We start from the raw sequence: 27,764 nt of genomic DNA on the forward strand, positions 1-27,764 counted from the left end.
TGTAAAAATGGAACGGTTTTAACGGCTATGTAAACCTTTGAAAGGCAAACAATTTTTTTTTTAATAAAAAGGTGTGTTTTGTGTAACTTTGTAAATACTTTTTATTAGAAATTAGTTTAACTTTTTTAGATACAGCTGCTCTTTATTCTCTATACCGAGCAGCTGTATCTAGCGCTATTCACTAAATCCGTCAGTCCCATGGACCTGATGAGTTCACTGTTGGCGGGTCCTGCGTATTTCTGACACACAGGATCCACCTGTAAACTATCACATCTAAGTTATAAACTGAGTAGTTTGAAAGCAAATAGTGGAGACTTGGTGGGTGACCTAAAATCACTGGTGATTGAATCCTACTGAGTTGTATGGCACATTGCACACACTTCACTTTCTCACTGTTGAGCACACTTGCCTCTAGCATGTATGTCCTATCACAATGATTGTAGGTTGGGGGTTCCGTTCTGTCGGGTTGTCATAGCATAGTCTGCTGTGCTATTCTACTTATTAAAAAAACCAAAGCAAAAACTAGGGAGTTACGATGCATCGAAACTTTGATACTGTGCATCCTCAAACGGTTCGATACCATTATTTCATGTATTTCGATACTTGCTGTGCGGCCGCACAGCTCAGTATTGTAACACATGAATGTATGAGAGCGGGGCTGCGGCTGTGCAGTCATTGCCGCGCTCCTGAGCCCTGACAAGTGCGCGCCGTCAGCATGAGGAGATGTTCCGAGGTTCTGTCTGAGCTTTCCGTCGGAATGGAGCCCTGACCGACACAAACGGAAACCATAGGTTTCCATTTCCATCACTATTGACTTCAATGGTGATGGATACGGTGCGCTATTGATTTTGTCAAAACTACGGAACCCTTGCACAACGGAGACAAATGGAAACCATTGGCACCAGATCCGTCACTATTGAAATCAATGGTGATGGAAACGGAAACCTATGGTTTCTGTTTGTGTCGGTCAGGGCTGTGCTCCAACGGAAAGCTCAGACGGAACGTCAGAACCGAGCCCGAACACAGATGTGAACGAAGCCTAACATGTTGAGATTGATCGATTTTATTTTATTTATTTTTTACTTGAACAACAATATAGCAATGTATGTGCAAGAACATTTGGTGTAATGTAGTAATAAACTGGTCAGTCCCAGTACCAAAAGTTGTTTCTGTAGCTTGCATATCTTCTTTTCAATGACAGTATTTCTGCATTTAATGAACTGATCCAAAGGCACAGTTTGTATATAAATAGAAACCGGCTTATTCGAGTCTGAACGCCTCAGTATGACATTAACGGAACAGACAGTTTTGTCATAGCATATCAAGTAAGGTCAGCTAAGATGCTTAACGTATTACATTCATTTCACTGCACAGTGTTTACTCGCAGGCAAAAGGCTCTTTACAAAGAGGGGTATGGGATTGGTACATAGGGTAAATCAAAATTAAATAGGATTTTTTCATTATAGTAAGCTGTCTTTGGCTTTAACTAATGGCGGGCATCAAAGCAATCTGGTGGGCATACTATTCGTAGCTGAGGAACACCGGAAGGCCAGAGTCTGGGTTTTCAGAGATCACTAGACTAGCCTTTGTGTTCATGCTGTAGCTTTGGGGCCGAAATTTGTAACATCAGGCCGGGGCAGCTGTGCAAAAAGAGAAGTAACCCTAAACAAACTAATCACGTTTCTTTCAAGTGGTTGGTAAGGAGAGGATGAAGCATCTTCTCTGTACCATTACTAGGGTCTCATGCTTCCTTTAAATGTTCTTTAAAGGGTTATTTCCCAAATCACAAATTATTACCTATATCTAGGATAGGTGATAATTTTCTGATCACTCGAAGCCCGCCCCCGCATGCATCTGCATCACCCCTGTGTGAATGCAGCCTCCTCAATGTTTGACCGCAGTTAGGTGGACAATGAATGGAGCGGCTCTATTCAAAGTCAATGGGAAAGATGGAGACAGGCGAGTACAGCACTCGGCTGTTTCCTTCATTCTCTGGGTATCTTCACACAGGGCGGATACGCTGCGTAAAAGCACACAGCGTATCCGGCCTGTGCGCCGCAGGGAATTCATCCGATAAAATGCACTGAATTGTGGTAAAGTTTTGCTGCCGGAATGTCCACTGTGGAAAACTGCACATAGAAAAAGAAAGTTTCATGCTTACGTAGCCATAGGGACGCGTCCCTCCGCCCTCCTGCAGCCTGGCCTCCTAGGATGACGTGTCATCCCATGTGACTGCTGCAGCCTGTGATTGGCTGAAGCGGTCACATGAGATGGAACGTCATCCCTGGAGGCCGGCCTGGACACAGAAGCACAGAATTCTGGTTAAGTATAAGATTTTTTTTGCTGCATTAACATTGCAAAAAAAAACAAAACACAAACATCTGCTTTTTGTTGCGGATTTTCCCTCCCCATTGAATTCAATGGGGAAAACCGGCAACAAATAAGCAGCGATTACGCAGATACAATTGACATGCTGCAGATTAAAAAAAATGCATCGCAGGTCAATTTCTGAGTGTTTGTTTTTTTCCGCTCAGCATTTACGCAGCATGTGGATGAGATTTCTTCAAATCTCATCCACTCTGCTGCTACTGTATTATGCTGCGGTTTTCCGCAACGAAATCCGTATTTGTGCTTTGTGTGAACTCACCCTCATAGACTGCGAATGGAGCGGCGGACGCTTGCTTGACCGCAGCTCTATTCAAGCTCCTCACTGCGGGGGATGCAGTGAGGAGGATCTGGGTGTTTGGGACCCCAACGATCAGAAAATGATCACCTATCCTGTGGATAAGTGATCATTTAGGATTCTGGGAAAACGCCTTTAACAGATCATTAGATTGGATTATGTTGTAAAATAACACATGGTGAGATCTGGTCCCATTTTTGGTTCTAGATATATGGTTCCCGCATGCATCTATATCACTCCTGTGTGAATGCAGCCTTAGGTTGGATTCATTCACACATGCAGTTTGGATGCAGTATTTTTTGGGACAAATCTTGGAGTGGATACAAAACTTTTTCCTTTTGTACTTTTTCTTCCTTTTGTATCCACTTCTGTCTGGCTAAAGAAAACGGCATCAAAGCTGCATATGTGAATCCAGCCTTGAAATGAAGAAGTGAAGCCAAAAATATTGTAGACACACTAAATCCAATACCTTTCTGCTATGTCGCAGACACCAACCCCTGAGTTTTAGAAATATTTCTCATATTTACAGTGGAAAATATAAGGGTCTTTTGATTTGTGGTTTCATACATTGCACGTTTTCATGAGTTCCTCACTTTGCAGAATGATTTAGTTATTTTGTTTGCAGGGTTTAGAACTTTTTATCTTAAAGGTTTTGTTTGCTTTTTTTTTTGCAGGCTCGGAATGTCAACACAGGAGAACTGGCAGCAATTAAAGTTATTAAACTGGAACCAGGTAAGAAGCTTATGGTGGTTTTATTATCAGTGCATATCGTGTTCTCCTGATGGATACTGTATATAAGCATGGAGTGGAAAGGCAAATCAAGCTACGAATACATTATGTACATTTTCTAAAATCAGCCATGCCGAAATATTGCCTTTCCCATACTCTGTATACTTGGAATTTTTTTCTTGCAAAAGTGTACAGAAATTTCAATCTAAAATAGAAAAAAGAAGCAACTTGCAACTAGCCTTGACTAAAAGGGTGGCCCAGTCCTAAGAAATTGATGGCCTATCCTCAGGATAGGCCATCAATATGGGATTGCTTTAAGTCCGACTCCTGGCACCCCCGCCAATCAGCTTTTCTGAAGGGGCAACATGAGCGCTGCTTCCCCTTCATTTTCTTTACTGCTCACACTGTGAATTGCGAACACACTTGTAGCCGAGGTTCACAGTATAACAGCCTTCTACCATTCTCTTCAATGGGAAAAGGCTGTAATCCGCTACAAGTGTGTCGACGATTCATAGTGTGAGCAGTAAAAGACATGAAGGGGAAGAGGCGCTCGTACGAGCGCTGTGTCCCCTTCAGAAAAGCTGAGTCGGACCCCGAACAATAACAACTTGATGGCCTATCCTGGGGATAGGACATCAAATTCTTAGGACTGGACAGCCCCTTTAAAAACTACTTTGTGCATACAAATCTTATACAACCTGTATGTCTCCATCGTAATAGATTTTAAAGATTTCCTCTGTAGTCCTCCTGCAATCAGATGTTAATCTGCTTCCTCTTCATGTTGATAATCTACTGGCGGTGCAAATGGAAGAGACTAACACATGACACAGGGTTTGTGTGTAACCTGTAACTTCAGGCGACCATTGCATGAATATTTTGAAAAAGTAACACATTGTCAATAAAGATGCACGTTTGGCTAATTCTCCACTGTACTTTACACCCATGTTCTCAGGATCGGTAAAGGGTGCCCGCACTCTGAACCCCACTGCTAAGATAATTTATGGCATATTTCAAATTGATATACCATAAATGTTTATTTTGGGAAAACATAAAGAGGATCTGTCACTAGTTTAGTAATGCCCATTACTAAATCTATCTAATCTAATAGGCGCTGTCACACTGATAATGCTAGTGAAAATTGTGTCCCAAAACGTTTATTATTTTAAAAGTTTAGTTTTTCTAAATCTGCAAATGAGCTTATACTAGACAAGTGGGTGTCAACACCAGTGATTCTCCTGAGATGGAGCTACCTCACAGCCTCTGACGCTGTCCTATCAGCATGAAGCTGCTTCACACAGTGTGTTACACTTTGGTAACGTTTGTGTGAGATTTACAGCAAGGCAAGCGTAATCTCACGAGATTACACTGTAAACTGTCATTTAAAACGAGATTACGCTTGCATTGCTGTAAATCTCAGACAAACGTTAGTGAAGTGTCAGGATTCTGAATAGACATAATGTCCTGGCTGGAGGTAATGTATATTCACTGTCAGGACACTTGAGTAACGTTAATGTGTGTGTATGTGGCTGCACATAGCGATATAGCTGCGTTTTGTGGAATTAGGCTGTGCAATTGAAAATCACTTTTTTCCGATAAAAGGTACAAATTTTTAATTTTGACAAGGAATAAAGGACAAAAAGCACCTCAACATTTGTAAATCAATTTCTCCCGATTATAGCAATACCCCATATGTGGTCACAAAACTGCTGGTTGGACAAACGGCAGGGCTCAGAAAGGCAGGAGCACTATTTGGCATGTCGATTTTGCTGGATTGGTTTCTGGGAGCCATGTCACATTTGCAGAGCTTCTGAGGTACCAGTACAGGGGAAACCCCTTAAAAGTGACCCCATTTTGGAAACTAGACCCCTTGAGGAATTCATTGTAATTTTTAATGGGATGCATGCGACTTTTTGATCAGTTTTTATTCTATTTTTAAGAGGCATGGTGACTAAAATACAGCAATTCTACTATTGTTTTTTATTCCTTTTTTTAAAAAATGTATCTTTTTTTTTTTACAGCGTTCACCGTGCGCTATAAATGACATATTCACTTTATTCTGCGGGGCGATACGATTACGGCGATACAATATGTTTATAGTTTTTTTTTTTGTGTCTTATGGCGTTTGCACAATAAAATACTTTTCATAAAAAATCATTTACTTTTGGTGTTGCCATATTCTAAGAGCCATAACGTTTTTATTTTTCCATGCGTAACGAACTGTAGTTGCGATCAGTACCATTTATAAGTATATGCGACTTTTTGATCTCTTTTTATTCAATTTTTTGGGAGGTGAAGTGACCCAAAAATTGTGATTCTGGTATAGTTTATTATTATTTTTCTTTTATGGCGTTCACCGCGCGGGATAGATAACAAAATACCAAGTATGTGTAGTTTATTTGTTTATTTTTATTAATAATAAAGGACTGATGAGGGAAAAAGGGGGATTATTACTTTTTAAAACTTTTATTTTTATTTTTACACAACTTGTTTTTTTTAACTTTTGTCCCAGTAAAGGACTTGAGGCCAGGAGGCCCTGATCACAATTGTACATGCGTAGTTCAGCGTATTAGAGCTGTCAGCTACTCGCTGACAGCAAGCTTAGTGGGTCCTGACTTTTTCAGGACCCACTAGGCTTCCGTAGATGGCATAGCAGGAGACCATTATTAGGCCTCCAGTTGCCATAGCCACTATCGCCGCCCGCTATCATGTAGCTGGCCGTCGATGGTGGTTTAACCCTTAAGAAGCCGCGATCACTATAGAACGCGGCTTCTAAGGGGTTGATCAGCGGGGACACCGCGATCGGCCCCCGCTGAAGGAGCTGCGGCAACTGCTGTCCGAGACAGCAGTTGTCACAACTCCTGTATGTGTCGGGAGGACGGCCGAAATGGCCGTGCCTCCCGTGACGTACTATTAGGTTATGGAGCGCGAACGATGCAGTTACCATGACATATATTTTTATTTTTTTACTTTATCAAAACAATTTTATTAGATTAGAAAACATAACAGAGCATATAAAACATCTCACAAAATTGCAAAAGTTTGCACGCAGTGCAACATAATAGATTCAGTCTGTATAAAATGTTACAAAGACATATGAACATTGGTAGGAGGTAGCCTCCCAACCACCGAAGCAATGGGAAGAAGATAATAACAGCTAATTGTAATTATATTACCCTATTTACATCAACGGTAGTGCAGAATGTAGGGAAACCAGTCCCGATAACAAACAAACCCCAAAAAAAACAACGAGCAATAGTGACATGGTGAAGTTCAAATTTCAACCCAAAGTTACATAAACACAAGACGACAAAGGGAAACGCAAACGGACAAAAGCACATAGTTTTGGCTATACGATCAGTCAACGGAAAAGGCCATTCAGCCAGAGAGGCAGATCAGCACCACCCCGGAATCCAGACCAAACTGACCAAGTACGAACAAAGATCTCTGAGGTACCCTGATAAGCAGACATCAGCTCCTCCATCCTCATAATCCCATTCAGCTCCGTTACCCATTCCTTCAAAGAAGGCACAGTACTAGACTTCCAATGACGTGGGATGACAGTTCTAGCTGCAGTCAGAAAATGCCTAAAGACACGCTTTTTGAGGTGTGGGAGTGATCCAGGAAAAATGGAAAGCAACCCAATAGAAGCTGAGGTAGGAACGTCAGTGGCAAAAAGTTTGTTGCCGAGATCAAAAATTTTTCCCCAAAAGGACCGGAGCTTGGGGCAATCCCACCAAATGTGCAACATAGTTCCAGGAGCCTCCCCACACCTCCAACAATCGGCAGACACATGAGGAAAGATCTTATGTAAAAAGGAAGGACAGCGGTAGCATCTGGTAAGTATCTTATAGTTCTTCTCCTGAGCAAAACACGAAGTCGGTAACTTATGAGCTAGCAAGAAGGAAGTTCCCCATTCCTCCTCAGAGTGCCCAACTCCAATTTCCTCATCCCAAGCTGAGGTTAATATCAACTGAGAGTAAGAATATCCAGGTTGGAGGACACCATGTAAATGGGACAGTTCGTGAGAAGGAGCAGAGGTCAAGGACAGATAATGTTCCAGAGGAGTCCACCATAATGATCGTCTCCCCGGGCAGGCCTCAGAGACAGCAGTCAGCGACAAAATTGTACCATCAGGTGTAAGGGTCTGAGCCAAACATCCACCGCCCCGTCTCTCCCAACAGAAGAATGTATCCACACCCACTGCCAGAGGGAAGGGTTATCAAAAAGGGGAGTCATAGGACCCGGACGGTGAACAAGGTCCAGAGTGCCAATGATCCGTTCCCAAACCACAAGAAATTGACGTGTGAGGAAAGGCAAAGAAGACGTTGGTTGCTGGGAGGCAGTCAACCACGGCAAGGAGGACAAGGCGAGGGAAGACATTCCCCTCTCGATGCGCACCCATTGCTTACCGGCATCTGAGCGGAACCAGTCCACCAAACGCATGAGGATCGCAGCTTGATAACGCTTAAAATCTGGCAAACCCACGCCCCCCTCTAGTTTCGGTCGGATAAGGACAGAAACTAGAATGCGAGGCTTAGAGGAACCCCATACAAATTTGGCTATGGCCCTATGTAAGGACTGGAAGAAACACGCTGGCACTACAATAGGTACGGTCTGAAAGATGTACAGGAATTTGGGCAAGATATCCATTTTGACAGCGTTAATCCGCCCAAACCACGACATGCGGCTCCCGCCATACGCCACCAATTCCCTCAAGGTACGTTGTAAGATAGGCGTGTAATTCAAGGAAAACAAGTCAGACAAATGTGTAGGGATATGTATCCCTAGGTATTTTAAGGACTTAGATTGCCACTTAAACGGGAAAAGCCGAGCGAGATGAGCAGCAAGAGGAGCATCTAGAGATATATTCAGCACTTCCGATTTAGAGTACTTAACTTTAAAATTGCTCAAATGCCCAAACCGCTCAAACTCCCCAGTCCAAGATGGCAAAGAAATCATAGGAGTCGTGATGTATACAAGAAGATCATCAGCATAGAGTGCGAGTTTGTGATGCTGTGCACCAGCACATATGCCATTAATGTTAGGGTTCCTCCGTAGTGCCACGGCCAGGTGTTCCATGACAAAAACATATAGTAGAGGCGAGAGTGGGCACCCCTGTCTCGTGCCATTAGTAATAGACAAAGAGTCATATAAGAGACCGTTAACTCGAACTCGAGCTGTAGGACCACGGTACAATGCCATAATCCTGTCCACCATAGTGGTGCCAAGGCCAACCTGCATCAAGACACTACGGAGGAACATCCAGTGCACCCTGTCAAAAGCCTTTTCGGCATCAACCGAGAGGAGACACATCGGTATTTTGCGTGATTGGCAATATGACGTTAAAAGAAGGGTCTTGTTGGTATTATCCCGAGATTCTCTGCCACGTACAAACCCCACCTGATCATCCATGATCAGGCCAGGTAATAACGGAGAGAGGCGAGAGGCAAGCAGTTTCGCAAAGAGCTTCACGTCGACAATCAGCGAAATGGGCCTGAAGTTTGCGCATGTCGTAGGATCCTTACCCGGTTTTGGTAGAAGGGTAATATGAGCCTCGAGGGACTGAGGCGCAAAGGGACAAGAGGAAGACACTGAATTAAAGACTTTCGTCAAAAAAGGAGCAAGTTGATCTTTAAATGTCTTATAAAATTTAGTATTAAACCCATCCGGGCCTGGACTTTTGCCCAAAGGAGAGTCTCCAATTACACACTCCACTTCGGATTCCAAGAAATCCTCCTCAAGTCCCAAAGCCTCCCCATCCCCCAAGGACGGTAGAGCAGTGTCATGTACATACTGGTTGATTTTGTCCCGTAACGAATCAGCCGGCATGTCATGAAAGTGGCCCTTGAGATTATACAAGGCAGAGTAATATTTTCTGAAACAGTCAGTGATGCCGACCGGATCATGAACTTCACCGCCAGTGGGAGACATAATTTTAGGAATGTATGACGCCTGTGTACGGGGATGTAAAATCTTCGCCAGAGACCTACCACATTTGCCTGCAAATTCATAAGAATGCTTCCGCATCCGATCCCTGAACCTAGCGTGCGACTGATCTAGCAGAGAACGCAATGATTCTCTCGCTCTGGTAAGGTTCGAAAAAACCTGTGAGGAGGGATCGCATTTATGACAGGATTCCAAATCCCGTATCTGATCATGGTGCCCCGCAATAGCTACCCCCTTTTCTCTCTTTAAACGTGCCCCCTGCTGTATCAGGAAACTCGAACTACACATTTCAGTGCTTCCCACTGGAGTGACAGAGATGTAGAGTCACACGCGTGTACTTCAATAAAGACATAAGTGTGTCCTTAAGAGCCGATACACATACTGCGTCGCGCAATAGATTGTCAATAATTTTCCATGACTGAAAATTAGGCACCGAATTAGGAAATTTAAGCGACAAAAATACAGGGGCATGATCCGACCACACCATAGGACCCACCGCAGACGTAGGATGCCAGGTAAGCAAGTGGTGGCTAATCAGAAAGGCGTCTAGATGACTGTACATATTGTGCAATGGGGAGAAAGAAGTATACTCTCTTGCCTGAGGATGGAGAATCCTCCACACGTCAATCAATTGCATGGAGTGCATTGTGTTCTTCAACGCCACCATGTGTGATTTAGGAACAGCAGACCTGCCCGAGGAGGTATCAAGCCTATAACCAAACGTCAAATTAAAATCACCTCCCACAATTAAAACGCCCTCCCAAAACTCCTCCAATTTCCTCAAAAACAATCAGCACACCCGAGCCTGATCCTGATTAGGGAGATAAAAATTAGCCAACCTGAAGATCTTATTCTGGATGGACAATTTAAGAAAAACATAACGACCACCAGGGTAGACAAGGACATCTACGGTCTTGTGAGAGAACGATTTATGAAGACATATACTAGCACCCTTGGACTTGGACTCCGGGTTGGCACTGTGAAACCAAGTAGGATAATATTGATTAGTAAACTGTGGTGTATGGCCCACTTGAAAATGAGTCTCTTGTAAGAACAATATATGCACCCGTTCTTTGTGCATGTTATACAGGATCTACGAGCATTTTTCAGGGACATTAAGTCCTCTAGCATTAAAAGTACAGACTTTCAACTGTGCCATCTCCACTGCACTTAACCCCTATCCGCACCAGGACGTAACTGTACGTCGTTGCAGGAAGTTACTTCCCGCACGAGGACGTACAGTTACTGAGTTAATCCCGGTGCACACTGTCGGCGACAGTGTGCACCGGGAACCAGGAGGTCAGCTGTCGCCGACAGCTGACACTCCCCTCTTGCCGGCCAGCGGTCCTTTGCCGCTGATTTCGGCGCATTAACCCCTTAAATTCGGCGATCGGGTGCAATCGCCGAATTTTAGGGGTTTCTAACATATCGGCAGACCCCCGTCCGAAATCGCGGGGTCTGCCGATAGTTAGTATGGCAAACGGAAGCCAAACAATGGCTTCCGGGTCTGCCATGGACAGAAGCCCATCAGGACCAACCTTCGGCTGGTCCTGATAGGCTTCCTGTCAGAGTGACAGAAAGTCACTGTGCCGTTCCCGATGCACACTGTCGGCGACAGTGTGCATCGGGAACTTGGAGATCAGCTGTCCCCGACAGCTGACACTCTCTAGTGTTGCCGATCAGCGGCTCATCGCCGCTGATTTCGGCAATTAACCCGTTACATGCGGGGCTCGATTGCGATCTCCGCATGTAGCGGGTTTGTAGCGCATCAGCAGCCCCCATGCAATCGTGGGGGCTTCTGATGCTTGTGATGGCACCTGGGGGCCAGACAACGGCCCCCAGGTCTGCCATGTATGTCAGCCTATGAGGATCAGCCTCTGCTGATCCTCGTAGACCAACTGTCAGAGTGACTGTGACGTCACACTGACAGTTGGAATACATTACACTACCTAGGTAGTATAATGTATTCTAGCAGCGATCAGAGCTGCAGGTCAAAAAAAGAAAGTGTAAAAAGTAAAAAAAAAAGTTAATAAACAAAAATATAAAGTGTAAAAAGTAAAAAAAAGTTAATAAAAATGTTTTATAAAAGTGTAAAAATAAAAGGTTTTGTTTTCCTATAATAAGTCATTTATTATAGGGAAAAAATGAAAACGTTAAAAAAAAGTACACATATTTGGTATCGCCGCGTTAGTAACGACCCAATCTATGAAACTATAATGTTAATTTTTCCGCACGGTGAACGCCGCAAACAAAATAAACTGAAAACGGTCAGCATCGCTATTTTTTGGTCACCACCCCTCCCAAGATATAGAATAAAAAGTGATCAAAAAGTTGCATTTACCCCAAAATGGTACCAATGAAAACTACAACCCGTCCCGCAAAAAACAAGACCTCCCACAGCTTTTTTGACGAAAAAATAAAAAAGTTACGGCTCAGAATAGCGTGTCCCAGAAAATAAATTATTTTATAGAAACTTCATTTTATTGTGCAAACGCTGCAAAACTTAAAAAAAACTATACACATATGGTATCGGCGTAATCGTACCGACCGGCAGAATAAATTAAAACGTAATTTATTGCGCACGGTGAACGCTGTAATAAATAAAGAATTTAAAGCGCCAAAATCGCTGTTTTTTGGTCACCCTAGCTCTAAAAAAGATCCTGAGGGGCCAAAATGCTCACTATACCCCTAGAAAAATTCCTTGAGGGGTGTAGATTCCAAAATAGGGTGACTTTTGGGGGGTTTCCACTGTTTTGGTCCCTCCGGGGCGTTGCAAACCCGACATGGCACTGAAAACCAATCCAGCAAAATCTGCTTCAAAAAATCCAAAAGGCGCTCCCTCCCTTCTGAGCCCTGCTGTGGGTCCAAACATCAGTTTACGACCACATATGGGGTATTGCCGTAATCGGGAGAAATTGCTTTACAAATGTTGGGTGGCTTTTTCTCCTTTATTCCTTGTAAAAATGAAAAAATTCTATGTTTCCACAGAAAAATAGGTGATTTTCATCTTCACAGACTAATTCCACTAAAGTCTGCAAAAAAACTGTGGGGTCAAAATGCTAACTATACCCCTAGAAAAATGCCTTGAGGGGTGTAGTTTCCAAAATGGGGTCACTTTGGGGGGGTTTCGGCTGTTTAGGTACCACAAGACCTCCTCAAACCTGACATGGTGCCTAAAATATATTCCTAAAAAAAGGAGGCCCCGAAATCCACTAGGTGCTCCTTTGCTTCTGAAGCCTGTGTTTCAGTCCATTACCATACTAGGGCCACATGTTGGATATTTCTAAAATCTGCAGAATCTGGGCAATAAATATTGAGTTGCGTTTCTCTGGTAAAACCTTCTGTGTTACAGATTTTTTTTTATTACAAATGAATTTCGGCAAAAAAAATGAAATTTGTAAATTTCACCTCTACTTTGCCTTAATTCCTGTGAAACGCCTAAAGGGTTAAAATATTTTCTGAATGTGGTTTTGAATACCTTGAGGGGTACAGTTTTCAAAATGGGGTGATTTATGGGGACTTTCTAATATATAAGGCCCTCAAAGCAACTTCAGAACTGAACTGGTCCCTGAAAAAATAGCCTTTTGAAATTTTATTGAAAATATGAGAAATTGCTGCTAAAGTTCTAAGCCTCGTAACGTCCTCGAAAAATAAAAGTACGTGAAAAAAAATGATGCAAACATAAAGTAGACATATAGGAAATGGTAACTAGTAACTATTTTGTGTGGTATTACTATCTGTTTCACAAGCAAATACATTTAAGTTTAGAAAAATGCAAATTTTTGCAAATTTTTGCTAAAATTTGACGTTTTTCACAAATAAATATTGAATTTATCGACCAAATTTTTTCACTAACATAAAGTACAATATGTCACGAGAAAACAATCTCAGAATCGCTTGGATAGGTAAAAGCATTCCGGAGTTATTACCACATAAAGTGACACATGTCAGATTTGAAAAAATAGGCTGTGTCCTGAAGGCCAAAACAGGCTGTGTCCTAAAGGGGTTAAACTGACCAAGCCAATAATGCGAGCTAAAACAGCGAAGAAAAGACAAGACAGACAGGGAAGGGAAACCACGACAACAAAGACGGACAAACGGGCAAAACAATCACCCACTCCTTGATCTAATCAAGGAGAAAACAAGCAAGTAGACACCGGATACAACCAGTGAGTCCCTAAGAGGAGAAGTGTTAGGACAAGGACTAGCCAGCGCCCCGCACCCCCCAACCCATTGACAAAAATAAACATAACTAAATAAAGATATAAAAATAAGAAGGAAAAGAAAAACCAAGGCATTTGGAATGACATCCCAAGGTAACCAACCAAGGGTATAAAGCATTATCAGGAACATAAAGAACCCCCAGCAGAGCACTCCCCTGAATACGTTCTTTGTCAGCATAAATGTACATACAGGCAAATAATAATAAAAAGGAAATTAGAAAAATATCAACATTCACGGTTAAGCAAATCTTATAGCCCATCAGCAGCAAGCGACCACCAGCAAGTGGCCCACCTGTGATCCAGAAGTATCCACCTAGAACAAAAGAAAAGAAACAGGTGGCAGTCTCCTCAGTGAAACACAGCAGGCAACAGCCTCATATTAATGGATACAAAAAATTTAAATCCAACAGCAAACTGAGGCGGAGACATCGAGAAGATATCACACCGGATCAGCAGGACGACCACCATGACGCCCCATAGGAGATGCAGGAGAGTGACCCCGCCTGCGCGATCTTCGACGTGGAGGTGGAGGTGGAGGTGGAACATAGGGCCAATCAGGAAGAGAAACCCTAGGCAAATGGAGAGCAGCTCAAAAAGCAGGAACATTACCTGGGTCTCTAACGGTCAGCAACACTCCATCCTTGCGAACCTGCAGCTGAAAGGGGTGACCCCACAAGTAAGAAATCTCATGCTCTCTCAGGACATCCAGCAGAGGATGCAGCACACAACGTTTATGCAGAGTCATCCTGGACAGGTCAGACAGCAGCTGGATCTTGACACCATTCAATAGAATTTCGCCTTTATCATGGGCCTTCCTCATAATCTGTTCTTTGATAGAGAAAAAATTAACACGGCACAGAACATCTCGGGGCCTATCAGGATCCGGATTACGAGGGCCAAGAGTCCTGTGAGCTCTATCCAGCTCCAGAGGATCACCATCAGAACGCTCCAGTAGTGAGTTAAACAGGGACTGTAAAGCAGGTATGAGTTGCCCAGGAGAAACATCCTCCGGAATCCCCCAAAGCCGAATATTATTACGGCGATTCCGATTTTCGTGATCTTCAGCTATGTTAAAGAGCATGTGAATCTGCTGAGAGTGTTGATCCAAACGATCTGCATGGGAAGCCTGCTGCTGTGTAACAGTTGAAATATCCCCCTCCATACGTTGCACTTGATCAGACAATTGAGAGAGATTAGTGGTGAGAGATTGTATCTCTGACTTATAAGTTGCCTCCAGACGATTGACATAACGCTCCATGTCCCGTTTAGTAGGCAATGCTGAGAGCTGTAGTCTCAAGGCCTGTAAATCATCCTCCAGGACAGCAGATCGAGCTACAGGCAGAGAGAAATGGGTATTCTGATCCCTGGGAGAGATGGCATGCAGCGATGCAGGTCCCAGCACATGAGGGGATGAAGAAGGGGAGACCAGGACGCCATGACTGACACCACGTGGTAAACGGTCCAAAGTAGGAGGCGCCGGCACCATCTCAGAAGAACACCGCGCTTCCCTAACCAGCAGAGAAGGAGACTCCCCCGAAGGACCAAGGGCTGAGGAGAGGGTACATTAGTTACCTGTCACAGCAGCAGCAGTCGCAGATGACATCCCCCCTGCAAGCGGAATCCCGGCGCCATCAGCAGCAAGCGACCACCAGCAAGTGGCCCGCCTGTCACCCCTCCAGCGGCGCCATCTTGGGAAGTGCTCCAGCAGCAGCGTCCGAGAGATATCGCTGAATGGAGCCGGCTGAAGACATCTGCCTCGTAAGGTAAGGAGTCCCCGTGGTAGCCTTGGTCTTCCTGACCATCAGGTAGGTATAATTCTGCTTATAAATGAGCTTATGATCGGGTTAGGGAAGCGCAGGAACGGAGCTCTCAGGCAGCACGTCTGGTCAGCGCCATGTCCAAGCCACGCCCCCATGACAAATATTTTGAGACCGACACAAATTTTGCGGCTTCATTTTTCATTTGCATTAAGTCTAGATTGTTGTGAAGAGGGATTAGATGAGTTGCAATTAATTGCAAAGTCATTCCTTGCCATGAAAATTAACTTATTGCCCTGTACCGCATTTCCACTGAATTTCATCCCTGCCACACAATGACCTGCTGACATAATTTCAGTGATCTTCTCGTTCGATCAGGAGAAAGTGTTAATGAGGACAAGGCGGCTGATATAACTCTGTCATGCTGATTGAATTATACAAGCAGACTAGTTGCTTTAAAAAGTGGATGGTACTAAAAATCATTGTCTTCTTCTGTTAACCATAGTTACCTCCAAGGAAACGTGCAGTAATCATTGCTTTGCATCAAAAAGCCTTTACAGGCAAGGACATTGCTGCTTGTAAGATTGCCCCTAAATCAACCATTTATATGATTATTAGGAACTTCAATGATAGAGGTTCAATTGCTGTGAAGAAGTCTTCAGGGCGCCAAAGAAAATCCAACAAGTGCCAGGATCGTCTCCTAAAGAAAAATTCAGCTACGGGATCATTCAACAGCGGTGCAGAGCTTGCTCAGTAATGGCAACAGGCAGGTGTCAGTGCATCTGTACGCACAGTGAGGCGAAGGCTTTTGGAGGCTGGCCTGCTGTCAGGAAGGGCAGCAAGAAATTGTGATAAACTCCAAGCACTGATTAGGCAAGTATGGGTTGCCATCATTTAGGATTTGGCCCAGAAGCTGATATCCAGCATGCCAGGGCGAATTGCAGAAGTCTTGAAAAATCAGGGTCAACACTGTAAATATTGAGTCTCTGCATAAACTTGATGCATTTGTCAATAAAAGTTTAAAAACGTATGAGATGCATAGGTCCCAGTTCTCACTGAGTTTTTTGGCACTGATTTTGACATGGAAATCGCGTCGGAATCGGTACCAAAAAATGACTGAAATTGCCTCCCATTGATGGGAGGCGGAGGCGTTTTTTTTCCTCTGTCGGCTTCTAGCCTCACGGAAAAAAAAGCGGCATGTCCATTCTTGCCGCGGTTCCGCCTCTGACCTCCCATTGAAATCTATGGGAGGCAGAAAAAGCGTTTTTTGCCCGCGGTCAAAATTTGCCTCAAAATTCCTAAAGATTTTGTCTGCCTGCAAAATACTCCGTGTGAACTAGGCTTTATAATTGTACTTCAGTATACCATAGAAATATCTGACTAAGGCCTCATGCACACGGCCGTGCCCATAATCATGGCCTGCGACTGCGGGCACGGCCGGCCGCCAGCACTCGCGGGCCGCATTTTTGTGCTCCCATACAAAGTATGGCCCAAGGCACCATGCACACAACCGTAAAAGAAATTCCATAATTGTGGACCGGTTCTGTTGGCCGCGGACACCTTTCTGTAGCGCTACGGATAGGTGTCCGTGCCGTAGAACCTTGCTGGGGAATATGGAGCATGTCCTACTTTTCTGATTTTACGAGCCGTGCTCCCATACTTTGTATGGGAGCACGGCACGAAAATGGGGCCCGCAGTTGTCGGCGGTCGGCCGTACCCATGAGGTCTAAAAGATCTAAAAACACTGAAGCAACAAACTTTGTGAAAACCAGAATTTGTGTCAATCTCAAAACTTTTGGCCAGGACTGCATGTGTTTTTTTTTATATTTATTTAATTATTTATTAATTTTTTTGTGTTAAACACTCACGCTGTAACTGTAGCGACAGTCTGACCGCATCGTTTGCAGTACACTGTGGACTGACCGCGGCATTTACAGTAGAGGATGTGCTAGCGTATGTATACTAGGGTTGTCGCGATACCAGAATTTGGACTTCGATACCGATACTTTGTGTAGTATTGCGATACTCTATACCAAAACGATACTTTGCCAACAATAATAGTGAAAAAAATAAAGTTCTTCCATTTTCTGATGTGAGGCTCGTGCTGTGATGAATTTAGAACCTCCATGTGCCTCACATTGATAGTAATTAACCCCATCTTGTTCCTCAGTCTTAATGGACAACATTGGGTTAATTACTATTAGTGTGAGGCGCATGGAGGTTCAAAATTCATAATAACTCGTGCCTCACATTAATAAGTGAAAGAAGGCAGTTTTTATTTTATAATTGCGTAAACATCATAAATGACCCTATAAATTTGTTATTACGGTCGCGACAATACCGAATATGTGTGTATTTTATGTATTGAGACTTATTTTAATGTTTAATATTTCTCAGGTTTTTTTTTTACTTTTTTTTATTTTTAAACTTTAATGTACTGGCATATATCTATATACTGATAATACACAGGCAGTTGTTAGGACATGGGCTGTCTTCCCATGTATGGTATGTCCCTTGATCGCGTCACAGGGATTCCCTATGACACGATCCAAAGGCCCCCTTTTCGTTTTCCCCTTGATTGGAGCATTCAAGGGAATAGCGGCGGAGATCAGAGGTTTCTCTGATCTCCGCCGTTAAGAGTGATGCTGCGGCTGTGTACAGCCATTGCCCCGCTCCTGACAATAAGTGTGTGCCCGCGGTCAGCATAACGTGATGCGGCTGGCACTGCACTAATGAGTGGCGGCGCAGGCACTGAAGACAGAACATAAGGGTGTTTTGTAGTGCGCCCGACATTTTCTGTCTTCAGTGTCGGCAATCATTTTGTTAGGACTCAGGAGCGGGGCAATGACTGTATCACACAGCTGCTTCGTGCTCTGACCACATTCATGTGTTACAATACTTAGCTGTGTGGCCGCACAGCTTAGTATAGAAATACATGAATAAACGTTATTGAACCGTTTGAGGGTGTATCAAAGTTTTGATGCGTCGCGCAACCCTAATATATACACACACACAAACCAATTCTATTTTGGAAGTATTTTTTAATCACTGTATAGTGGCATTATTTGCCTGGTATTGTATCTCAGAGCAGCTCAGTCCTATTCAAGTGAAAGGGACTGAGCTATAATACCAGGCACAGACGTGACTATATGATATATAGTCATCCTGCACTCTCCACAGCTTCTCATACCCACAAGAGCACAAACATATTTCACATTCACCACGCAGCAAGTAGGCCCGTGTGTTTTAAATGCCAGGGCTGAATTTCAGTCCCAGTCCGTCCCTGAGAGGGAAATGAGAGGGATCTCCAGATGGACAGTGGAGGAGTCAGATATTTATGGATTGTAAACTAGATTCTTGCAATGTCTTGCTGCTCCATCCTTTAAATGGAATGTTGTTACAGGATATGACCCTAGAGTAGTAAATTTCCTCTTCCAAATCTCTGCACAGAATTCATCTTTCTGAGAACGGTATGTATTATCGGTCTGCCTAACTATCTAGGGTGGGTGTACACAACCTGCTGAGTTCCCCATGGTTTGCAGTTAACCCCTTCCCGACATTTGTCGTATGGATACGTCATGGAAAGCTAGTGCTTCCCGCATTTTGCCGTATCCATACAACAAATGGTGGACACCGGCTCAGAAGCTGAGTCTGTGCCACCATCCCTGGGTGTCAGCTGCATACTGACACCCTGCTGTAATAGTGGGGATCGAAGTAAGATTAGATTGCCGCCATTAACCCCTTAAGTGCAGCGGTCAAAAGCGCTGCATTTAAGCGGTTTGCAGCTCATCGGTGAAATTGCCGGGGTGCCGTTGGTGGAATGGCAACCACAGGCCTAATACTGGCCTCCTGGTCTGCCTAGTGGGGAAGCCTTCCAGGCCCCGCCCCTGAGGCAGGGCCTGAAAGGCTTCCGTAGCCGACGACAAGATGGCGCCGGCTCAGAAGCTGAGCCGTTGTAATCAGCAGTGGATGTCAGCTGTATGTTACAGCAGACATCCACCTGTAATGGTAGGAACCGGAGCTAGCTCAGATCCCTGCCATTAGCCCCTTAGATGCATCGGTCGAAAGCGGTCGCCACATCTTAGAGGTTGGTAGCAAATCGGCAGCCCCGACATGCGATCGCAGGGAATGCTGACTGCTACTATGGCAACAGGAGGCCTAACAATGGCATCCTGCTCTGCCATTACGGAAGACGATTAGGCCACGCCCATAAGCGAAGCCTAATCGGCTTGCTGTCAGTGAACGACTGACAGATCTAATACATTGTACTACATAGGTAGTGCACTGTATTAGAAAAAAAAAAATCAGACAGTTGGACCTTCACGTCCTCTAGTGGAACAAAAAAAAAGTGTAAAACATATAATAAAAGTTTCAAGTAATAACATAAAACACAATCAAGTCCTTTATTATTTAAAAAAATAAAAATAAACCGTACGTATTTGGTATCGCCGTGACCATAACGGCCTGAACTATAAAAATATTCTGTTAGTTATTCCACGCAGTGAACGGCGTAAAAAAAAACCTGTAAAAAACAATGCCGGAATTTCTGTTTTTTGGTCACTTTGCCCTACAACAATTGGAATAAAAAGTGATCAAAAAGTCGCTTGTATCCAAAAATGGTACCTATAAAAACTATAGCTCGTCTCACAAAAAAACAAGCCCTCATACAGCTCCGTGGACTAAAAATGTAAAAAGTTATGGTTCTCACAACATGGCGACAGAAAAAATACATTCTTTTTACAAAAGTAATTTTATTGTGCAAAAAGTTGTAAAACATAAAAAAGTGCTATAAATTTGGTATCACCGAAATAGTACTCACCCACAGAATAAAATTAACATGTAATTTATAACGCATGGTGAACTCTGTATAAAACAAACTATACCAGAATTCCTGGTTTTTGGTCACCTTGCCTCCCAAAAAATAGGCTAAAAAGTGTCACCCCAAAATGGTACCAATAATAACGACCGCTCGTCCCACAAAAAAAATCAGCCCTCATAACACTGTGTTTATAAAAAAATCAAATAAGTTAAGGCTCCAATAAGTCAGGAAACAAAGAATATGCGTTTGTGCAGGCTCGAGGGGAACATTTGTTTCAAGTGGCCATTTATCAAGGCCCTAATATTAGGGAACCAGGAAGGGTAGGGCCCAAACATATCTGCTGGAAGTGAGGGTGCCCGCATTATACCAGGGCAATACTGCCCAGCAAAATTCCCCAAACTGCAAAGGTGTAGAGTGTGGACCAAAAGGGGGACAAGAAAGGACACCATTTATCAGTGCGACACTGGCCTGTGCAGAAAGGATTGCTTCACAGCGTAACACACATCTATGGATTATTATTTTATTTATTTTTTTACCCCATTATTATACCACCTGACTATGCCCCTAATATACTCTGCCCAGCTTACATGTACCCCCACATTATAAACTGAAATACCCGTAAAACTCCAAACAAAACTACTACCAAGCAAAATCCACGCTCCAAAAGCCAAATGGCGCTCCCTCCCTTCTGAGCCCTACAGTGTGCCCAAACAGCTGTTTACTTCCAAATATATGGCATCGCCATACCCGGGAGAACCCTTTTAATAATTTTTGGGGTGTGCGTCTCCAGTGGCACAAGCTGGGCACGATATATTTGCCCCTGAATTGGCATATCTAGAGAAAAATGTACATTTTTACTTTGCACTATCCGCAGCGCATTCATTTATGGAAAAGACCTGTGGGGTGAAAATGCTCACTACACCCCTTTAATAAATGCCTTGAGGGGTGTAGTTTCCAAAATGGGGTCACTTCTCAGGGTTTTCTTTTATTATTTCAAATCAGAACCCTGCAATTGTGAACCAATACTTTGTAAATCGCTAAATTAGGCCTCCATTTTGCATGATACTCTTTAACTCCTGAGTCTTGTCGAATGTCCAGGCAAAAGATTAGGGCCACATGTAGGGTGATTCTAAAACTGGGAAACAGAATAATGATTAGAAAGCTGTCTTGTTATGGAAAAATTCCCGTTTTCATTCTGCAACATCGAGTGCACACAAATTTCTGCAAAACACCTGCGGGGTTAACATTCTCACTACACCCCTATGTGAATACCTTGAGGGGTGTAGTTTCCAAAATGGGGTCACTTCTGTGGGGTTTCCATTGTTTTGGTTCTACAGGGGCTTTGCAAATGCGACATAGCGCCCAGAAACCAATCTAGCAAAATCTGCACTCCAAAAGCCAAATGGTGCTCCTTCCCTTCTGAGCCCTGCCGTGTGCCTAAACAGCCGTTTATGACCACATATGGGGTATTGGCGTACTCGGGAGAAATTGCTTTACAAATGTTGGGGTTCTTTTTTTCCTTTATTTGTTGAGAAAATTGAATAAAAATTGCGCTAATTCTACATCTTATTGTAGAAAAAGGATTTTTTTTATTTTCACTGCCCAATTCTAATAAAATCTATGAAACACCTGTGGGGTCAAAATGCTCACTACACACCTAGATGAATTTCTCAAGGGGTGTAGTTTCCAAAATGGAGTCACTTTTGGGTAGTTTCCACTGTACTGGTACCTTACGGTTTTGCAAAAGCGACATGGTTCCAAGAAATCAATCCAGCAAAATCTGTACTCCAGAAGCCAAATGGCGCTCCTTCTCTTCTGATCCTTGCCATGTGCCCAAAAGCAGTTTATGACCACAAATGGGGTATTTCCGTACTTCAGAGAAGTTGCTTTACAAATGTTAGGTAGCTTTTTCTTCTTTATTCCTTGTGGACATTGGTTGTTTTGTTAGCTAAAACTACATCTTAGTGGAAAAAAATTTAATATTTCATTTTCACATCTAAATTGTAATAAAATCTATGAAACACCTGTGTGGTCAAAATGCTCACTACACTCCTAGATTAATTCCTTGTGGGGTGTAGTTTCCAAAATGGGGTGTTTCCTTTGTTTTGGCATCACAAGATCTCTTCAAACCTGACAGGGTGCCTAAAATATATTCCTTTGCTTCTGAGGCCTGTGTTTCAGTCCAGAAGCACACCAGGGCCACATGTGGGATATTTCTAAAAGCTGCAGTATCTGGGCAATAAATATTGAGTTGCGTTTCTCTGGTAAAATCCTCCGTTACAGTTTTTTTTTTTAATAAATATGAATTTCGGCCTAAAAAATTAAATTTGTACATTTCACCTCTACTTTTTAAAATGGGGTGACATATGAGAGTTTGTATTGGATAGGCCCCACAAAGCCACATCACAACTAAACTGGTCCCCGAAAAATAGGCTTTTCAAATTTTCTTGAAAATGTGAGAAATTTTTGCTAAAGTTCTAAGCCTTGAAAAATAAAAGGATGTTCAAAAAAAATACAAATCTAAAATTTTACCACTAACTTAAAGTCGAATGTGTCTCGAGAAAACATTCTCAGAATCGCTTGGATAGGTGAAAGCATTACAAAGTTATTATCACATAAAGTGACACAACAGATTTTAAAAATAAGGCTCTGTCAGGAAGATCAAAAGTGGCTGCAGTGGGAAGGGGTTAATATTGGGTTATTTATAAAAATGTCATGATTCAATGTGGGATGCAGCAGGGTTGTAATGTATGTTAATATACTATGTCCAATCCAGATCTATATACTACAGTACATATACCATGAAAAAAGACTAAGTGTAAGTCACCGATGCATTCTACCGATCTACTTCAGTATTCAAGTTGCTGCATCTCATGGCAAGAAGCTAGTTAAGCTCCATTCTTATTTTTTTTTTAAAAACCAACTCAACATTTTTTTGTCATCGCTGGTGGTCTATAGTATTTACATGCTTTAAAAAATGTGTGGTTAGGCCCCATGCACACGACCGTAAAAAACCTCGTGGTCCGCAAAAATTGACCCATTCACTTTCATTGAACGCGGATACCTTTCCGTAGCACTACTGGTGGGTGTCCTCCTGTAGAAAAGTTCCGAAAATTATGGAACATGTCCGTTCTTTTGCATTTTGTGGGCCGTGCTCCCATACTTTGTATCGGAGCACGGCCCGAAAATGCGGGTGGCAGTCGGCGGCAGGCCGTGTCCGCAATCACGGGCCGTGATTGCGGGTACGGTCGTGTGCATGGGGCCTTACTGTGATATAAATTACTTGGATTTACTTCCATGGATAGCAATCGTTCTCAAGGTAGTTCATTTTTGCAGAAGCCATCAAGGTAAGGATTGGAGCGGTTTAAAGTTAGACATATTTCTGGACAACCCTCTGTAGGCCATGTTTAATTAGCACTAGTATAACTATCAGGGGTCCCAGTAGATATGAGGGTCCATTTCCAATATTAACGAGGCAGTTAGGTATAACTAACCACTGGAAAAGCAGACAAATCTGCTGTGACGTCACTCACTTCCTGCCCCAGGTCCTGCATCGTGTCGGCCACATCGGCACCAGAGGCTACAGTTGATTCTGCAGCAGCATCAGCGTTTGCAGGTAAGTAGCCACATCGACTTACCTGCAAACGCCGATGCTGCTGCAGAATCAAATGTAGCCTCTGGTGCCGATGTGTCCTCGCTCGTCCGACACGATGCAGGACCTGGGGCAGGAAGTGAGTGACGTCACAGCGTGATCTCTCGAGAACACGCTGTGTGTCTGCACTGCCAGAAGCTGGGCGTTCTGAAGAGAAGTGGATGATACTTCTCGTCAGGACTCCCAGCTAGTAAGAGAAGTAAACACGCCCAGATGTAACACACATAATACACGCCCAGTTGTACTTTTACTTTAAACACGCCCAGTTGGACTTTAGCAAGCCTCATTTGCATAAATACAAAAATGGTCATAACTTGGCCAAAAATGCTCGTTTTTTAAAAATAAAAACGTTACTCTTATCTACATTGCAGTGCCGATCTGCTGCAATAGCAGATAGGGGTTGCAAAATCTGGTGACAGAGCCTCTTTAACTTTAAAAAAAGCAGCCAGGTTTTCAGCACTGAGACCTATGATTGGTGTCTACACTTTAGGACTTAGGAGGGAATGAAAAGTTTTAAAGAGGTGTTTTGGATTAATAGATAGTGTGGAGATGAGAGAGGTGAAATAGACTTGTTTGACTCTGTGAAGGGCAGAGTTGTAAGTTCTCAGCATAAATTTGTAATGGAGGAAATCTGCTGACAAGTGCGATTTTCTCCATAGACGTTCGGCACATCTCGAGCACCGCTTAAGAAAGCGGTATTGAGGTGTGTGCCAGGGTTGTGGACGTCTTTGCCAGGTGGTTCGGAGTGTAGGGGGGGGGCCTGCTTCATCCAAAGCTTTGTTAGGAGTCTTATTGTAATGTTTGGCGGCCAGATTGGGACAGGAGAGAAAAGAGATAGGGGACAATATGGACTGTAGACTGTCTATAAGTTGCTGAGTGTTAATGTTATGTAGCTTTCTGTATGTCTGATACATAGGCATATCCTGAGGAGGCAGAGAAATTTTGATAGTAAAGAAGCTAGATTAGCATAAGTGGTTTGGAAAATTAGTCTCTAGGCCAGGCGTCTCAAGCACGCGGTCCGCGGGCCGAATGTGACCCCTGTGGCTGTCATCTGCGGCCCGCGGGACACAGAGCCGCTAGTACAGGCTCTGCTCCGGGACTCTGTGGAATTCCCTGACATCGCTGTCCATATATGGACAGTGTCAGGTTCTTCCCCAGTGCGGAGTTCCGGGCAGAGCGCTAGTATTGGCTCTTCTCCGGCACTCTGTGGATTTCCCTGACATCGCTTTCCATATATGGACGGTGTGTCAGGGTCTTGCCCAGAGTGGAGTCCCGGGCAGAGCGCTAGTATCGGCTCTGCTCCGGGACTCTGTGGAATTCCCTGACATCGCTGTCCATGTTTGGACACACAATGTCTGGGGCTTTCCCAGAGCCGGAGTCCCGTGCAGAGCGCTAGTATAGGCTCTGCTCCGGGACTCTGTGGAATTCTCTGACATCGCTGTCCATATATGGACAGTGTGTCAGGGTCTTCCCCAGAGCGGAGTCCCGGGCAGAGCGCTAGTATAGGCTCTGCTCCGGGACTCTGTGGAATTCCCTGACATCACTGTCCATATATGGACAGTGTGTCAGGGTGTTCCCCAGGGCAGAGCGCTTGTATCGGCTCTGCTCCGGGACTCTGTGGAATTCACTGACATCTGCGTCCATGTTTGGACACATGATGTCTGGGGCTTCCCCAGAGCCGGAGTCCCGGGCAGAGCGCTAGTATAGGCTCTGCTCTGGGACCCTGGGGAAGCCTCTGACATCGCTGTCCATACATCGACAATTATGTCAGGGACTTTCCCAGAGCAGGAGTCCCAGTGATATCTGGAGCACAGCTGAAGTCCTTGGAAGAGCCTACTAGTGCTCTGCCCGGGACTCCAGCTCTGAGGTTGCCCCTGACATCTCTGTCCATATATGGACAGTGATGTCAGGAGCAGAGCTGGAAGCGCAGTGGATCTGCTCCTGGACTCCAGCTCTGGGCAAACCCCTGACATCACTGTGGCAGCATCTGTGGAGGGCACTGTGGCAGCTTCTGTGGAGGGCACTGTGGCAGCTTCTGTGGAGGGCACTGTGGCAACTTCTGTGGAGGGCACTGTGGCAACTTCTGTGGAGGGCACTGTGGCAGCTTCTGTGGAGGGCACCGTGGCAGCTTCTGTGGAGGGCACCGTGGCAGCCTCTGTGGAGGGCACCGTGGCAGCCTCTGTGGAGGGCACCGTGGCAGCATCTGTGGAGGGCACCATGCCAGCATCTGTGGAGGGCACCGTGGCAGCATCTGTGGAGGGCACCGTGGCAGCATCTGTGGAGGGCACCGTGGCAGCATCTGTGGAGGGCACCGTGGCAGCATCTGTGGAGGGCACCGTGGCAGCATCTGTGGAGGGCACCGTGGCAGCATCCAGAGAGGGCACCGTGGCAGCATCCAGAGAGGGCACCGTGGCAGCATCCAGAGAGGGCACCGTGGCAGCATCCACAGAGGGCACCGTGGCAGCATCCACAGAGGGCACCGTGGCAGCATCCACAGAGGGCACCGTGGCAGCATCCACAGAGGGCACCGTGGCAGCATCCACAGAGGGCACCGTGGCAGCATCCACAGAGGGCACCGTGGCAGCATCCACAGAGGGCACCGTGGCAGCATCCACAGAGGGCACCGTGGCAGCATCCACAGAGGGCACCGTGGCAGCATCCACAGAGGGCACCGTGGCAGCATCCACAGAGGGCACCGTGGCAGCATCCACAGAGGGCACCGTGGCAGCATCCACAGAGGGCACCGTGGCAGCATCCACAGAGGGCACCGTGGCATTATTTAGGGGTGTATTGCATTATCCACAGAGGGCACTGCGGCAGCATCCACAGAGGGCACTGCGGCAGCATCCACAGAGGGGCTGCCCAATCTTGACGTGTGTCTGCCAAATGCTGCTAACTGAGCCGCCGGACTGCATTTAGAGACACTTAAACTGGAAAACTGGATTGTTGAAATAAGCACGTGGAGAATTATCTCAAATTTTAAACCTAGCGGTATTATTATAGTAATGTAGTATTATTATTATAATAATATAGTGTTATAGTAGATCAAATAACTAATTGATTAACAATAATTTTGTATTGTATCAAATTTGAAAGTAATGCGGCCCGTCAACTTCCCATTTTTTCTATATGTGGCCCACTTACCCGGCCGAGTTTGAGAGCCCTGCTCTAGATTGTACCATACTGCAGTACAAGACAGTTCCCAGGAGCCAGGCAGCCAGTGCGCTTAGAAATTTCTACTGGCACACAACTTTTATTTGGTGGTTTTTGAGGTCTATGAAAGTTTTTATATACTGGACTCTCTCTAATAAAGTGAAAATTGCTCTTGAAGTGTGTCAATGCTCTTACAATGCGTTTGTTTTCCCCTGCTATACAGGTATCCTGTTGTGTGCAGTTTAGTTTGGCTTCTACCAAGTGTAGATAAAAACTAGTATCTTCTCAGTGTTTGCAGTTTATTGACTTTCAGAATTAAAATGAAGACAACAAATACTTCTTATTACTTTCTTTCCATCCCACTCAAGACAGCTAAAATGTGATTGGTTTCAATGGGTAACACCACTGGTTTTCTTCCCATTTGTCCTAATATGTGATCCCAACATATGCAAATTTTTCCCAAATTTCTTGCTGCTGATCATCTCTTTAACTCCTTCCCGACATTTGTCGTAAGTATACGACATGGAAAGCCAGTGCTTCCCGCAAAATGTTGTATACTTACGCAAAATGTTTGACACCGGCTCAGAAGCTCAGTCGGTGCCATCATCCCTGGATGTCAGCTGTATCTGACAGCTGACATCCTGCTGTAACGGCGGGGACCGTAGTTAGCTTCGATCCCCACCATTAACCCCTTAAATGCAGCCGTCAAAAGCGATGGCTACATTTAAGGAGTTTGCAGCTCATCGACACCCCAGCAATGAAATCGCCGGGGTGTCGCAGGAGGCCTAATAGTGGCCTCCCG

The 27,764-nt window shown here is 44.4% G+C and overlaps 1 protein-coding gene across 9 annotated transcripts in view; it reads left to right on the forward strand.

The window, feature by feature from the left end:
- The window catches only part of MAP4K3 (mitogen-activated protein kinase kinase kinase kinase 3), a 339,362-nt gene that overhangs the window by 97,395 nt on the left and 214,203 nt on the right, over positions 1-27,764 (forward strand). For all 9 annotated transcript variants that reach the window (XM_075862768.1, XM_075862771.1, XM_075862769.1 and 6 more), the window contains exon 2: positions 3,358-3,415. In XM_075862768.1, coding sequence (XP_075718883.1) covers positions 3,358-3,415 — 58 coding nt within the window. The remainder of the gene's footprint in view (positions 1-3,357; positions 3,416-27,764) is intronic.

This window comes from Rhinoderma darwinii, chromosome 4 (genome assembly GCF_050947455.1).
Source record: "Rhinoderma darwinii isolate aRhiDar2 chromosome 4, aRhiDar2.hap1, whole genome shotgun sequence".
NCBI classification, from domain to species: Eukaryota; Metazoa; Chordata; class Amphibia; order Anura; family Rhinodermatidae; genus Rhinoderma; species Rhinoderma darwinii.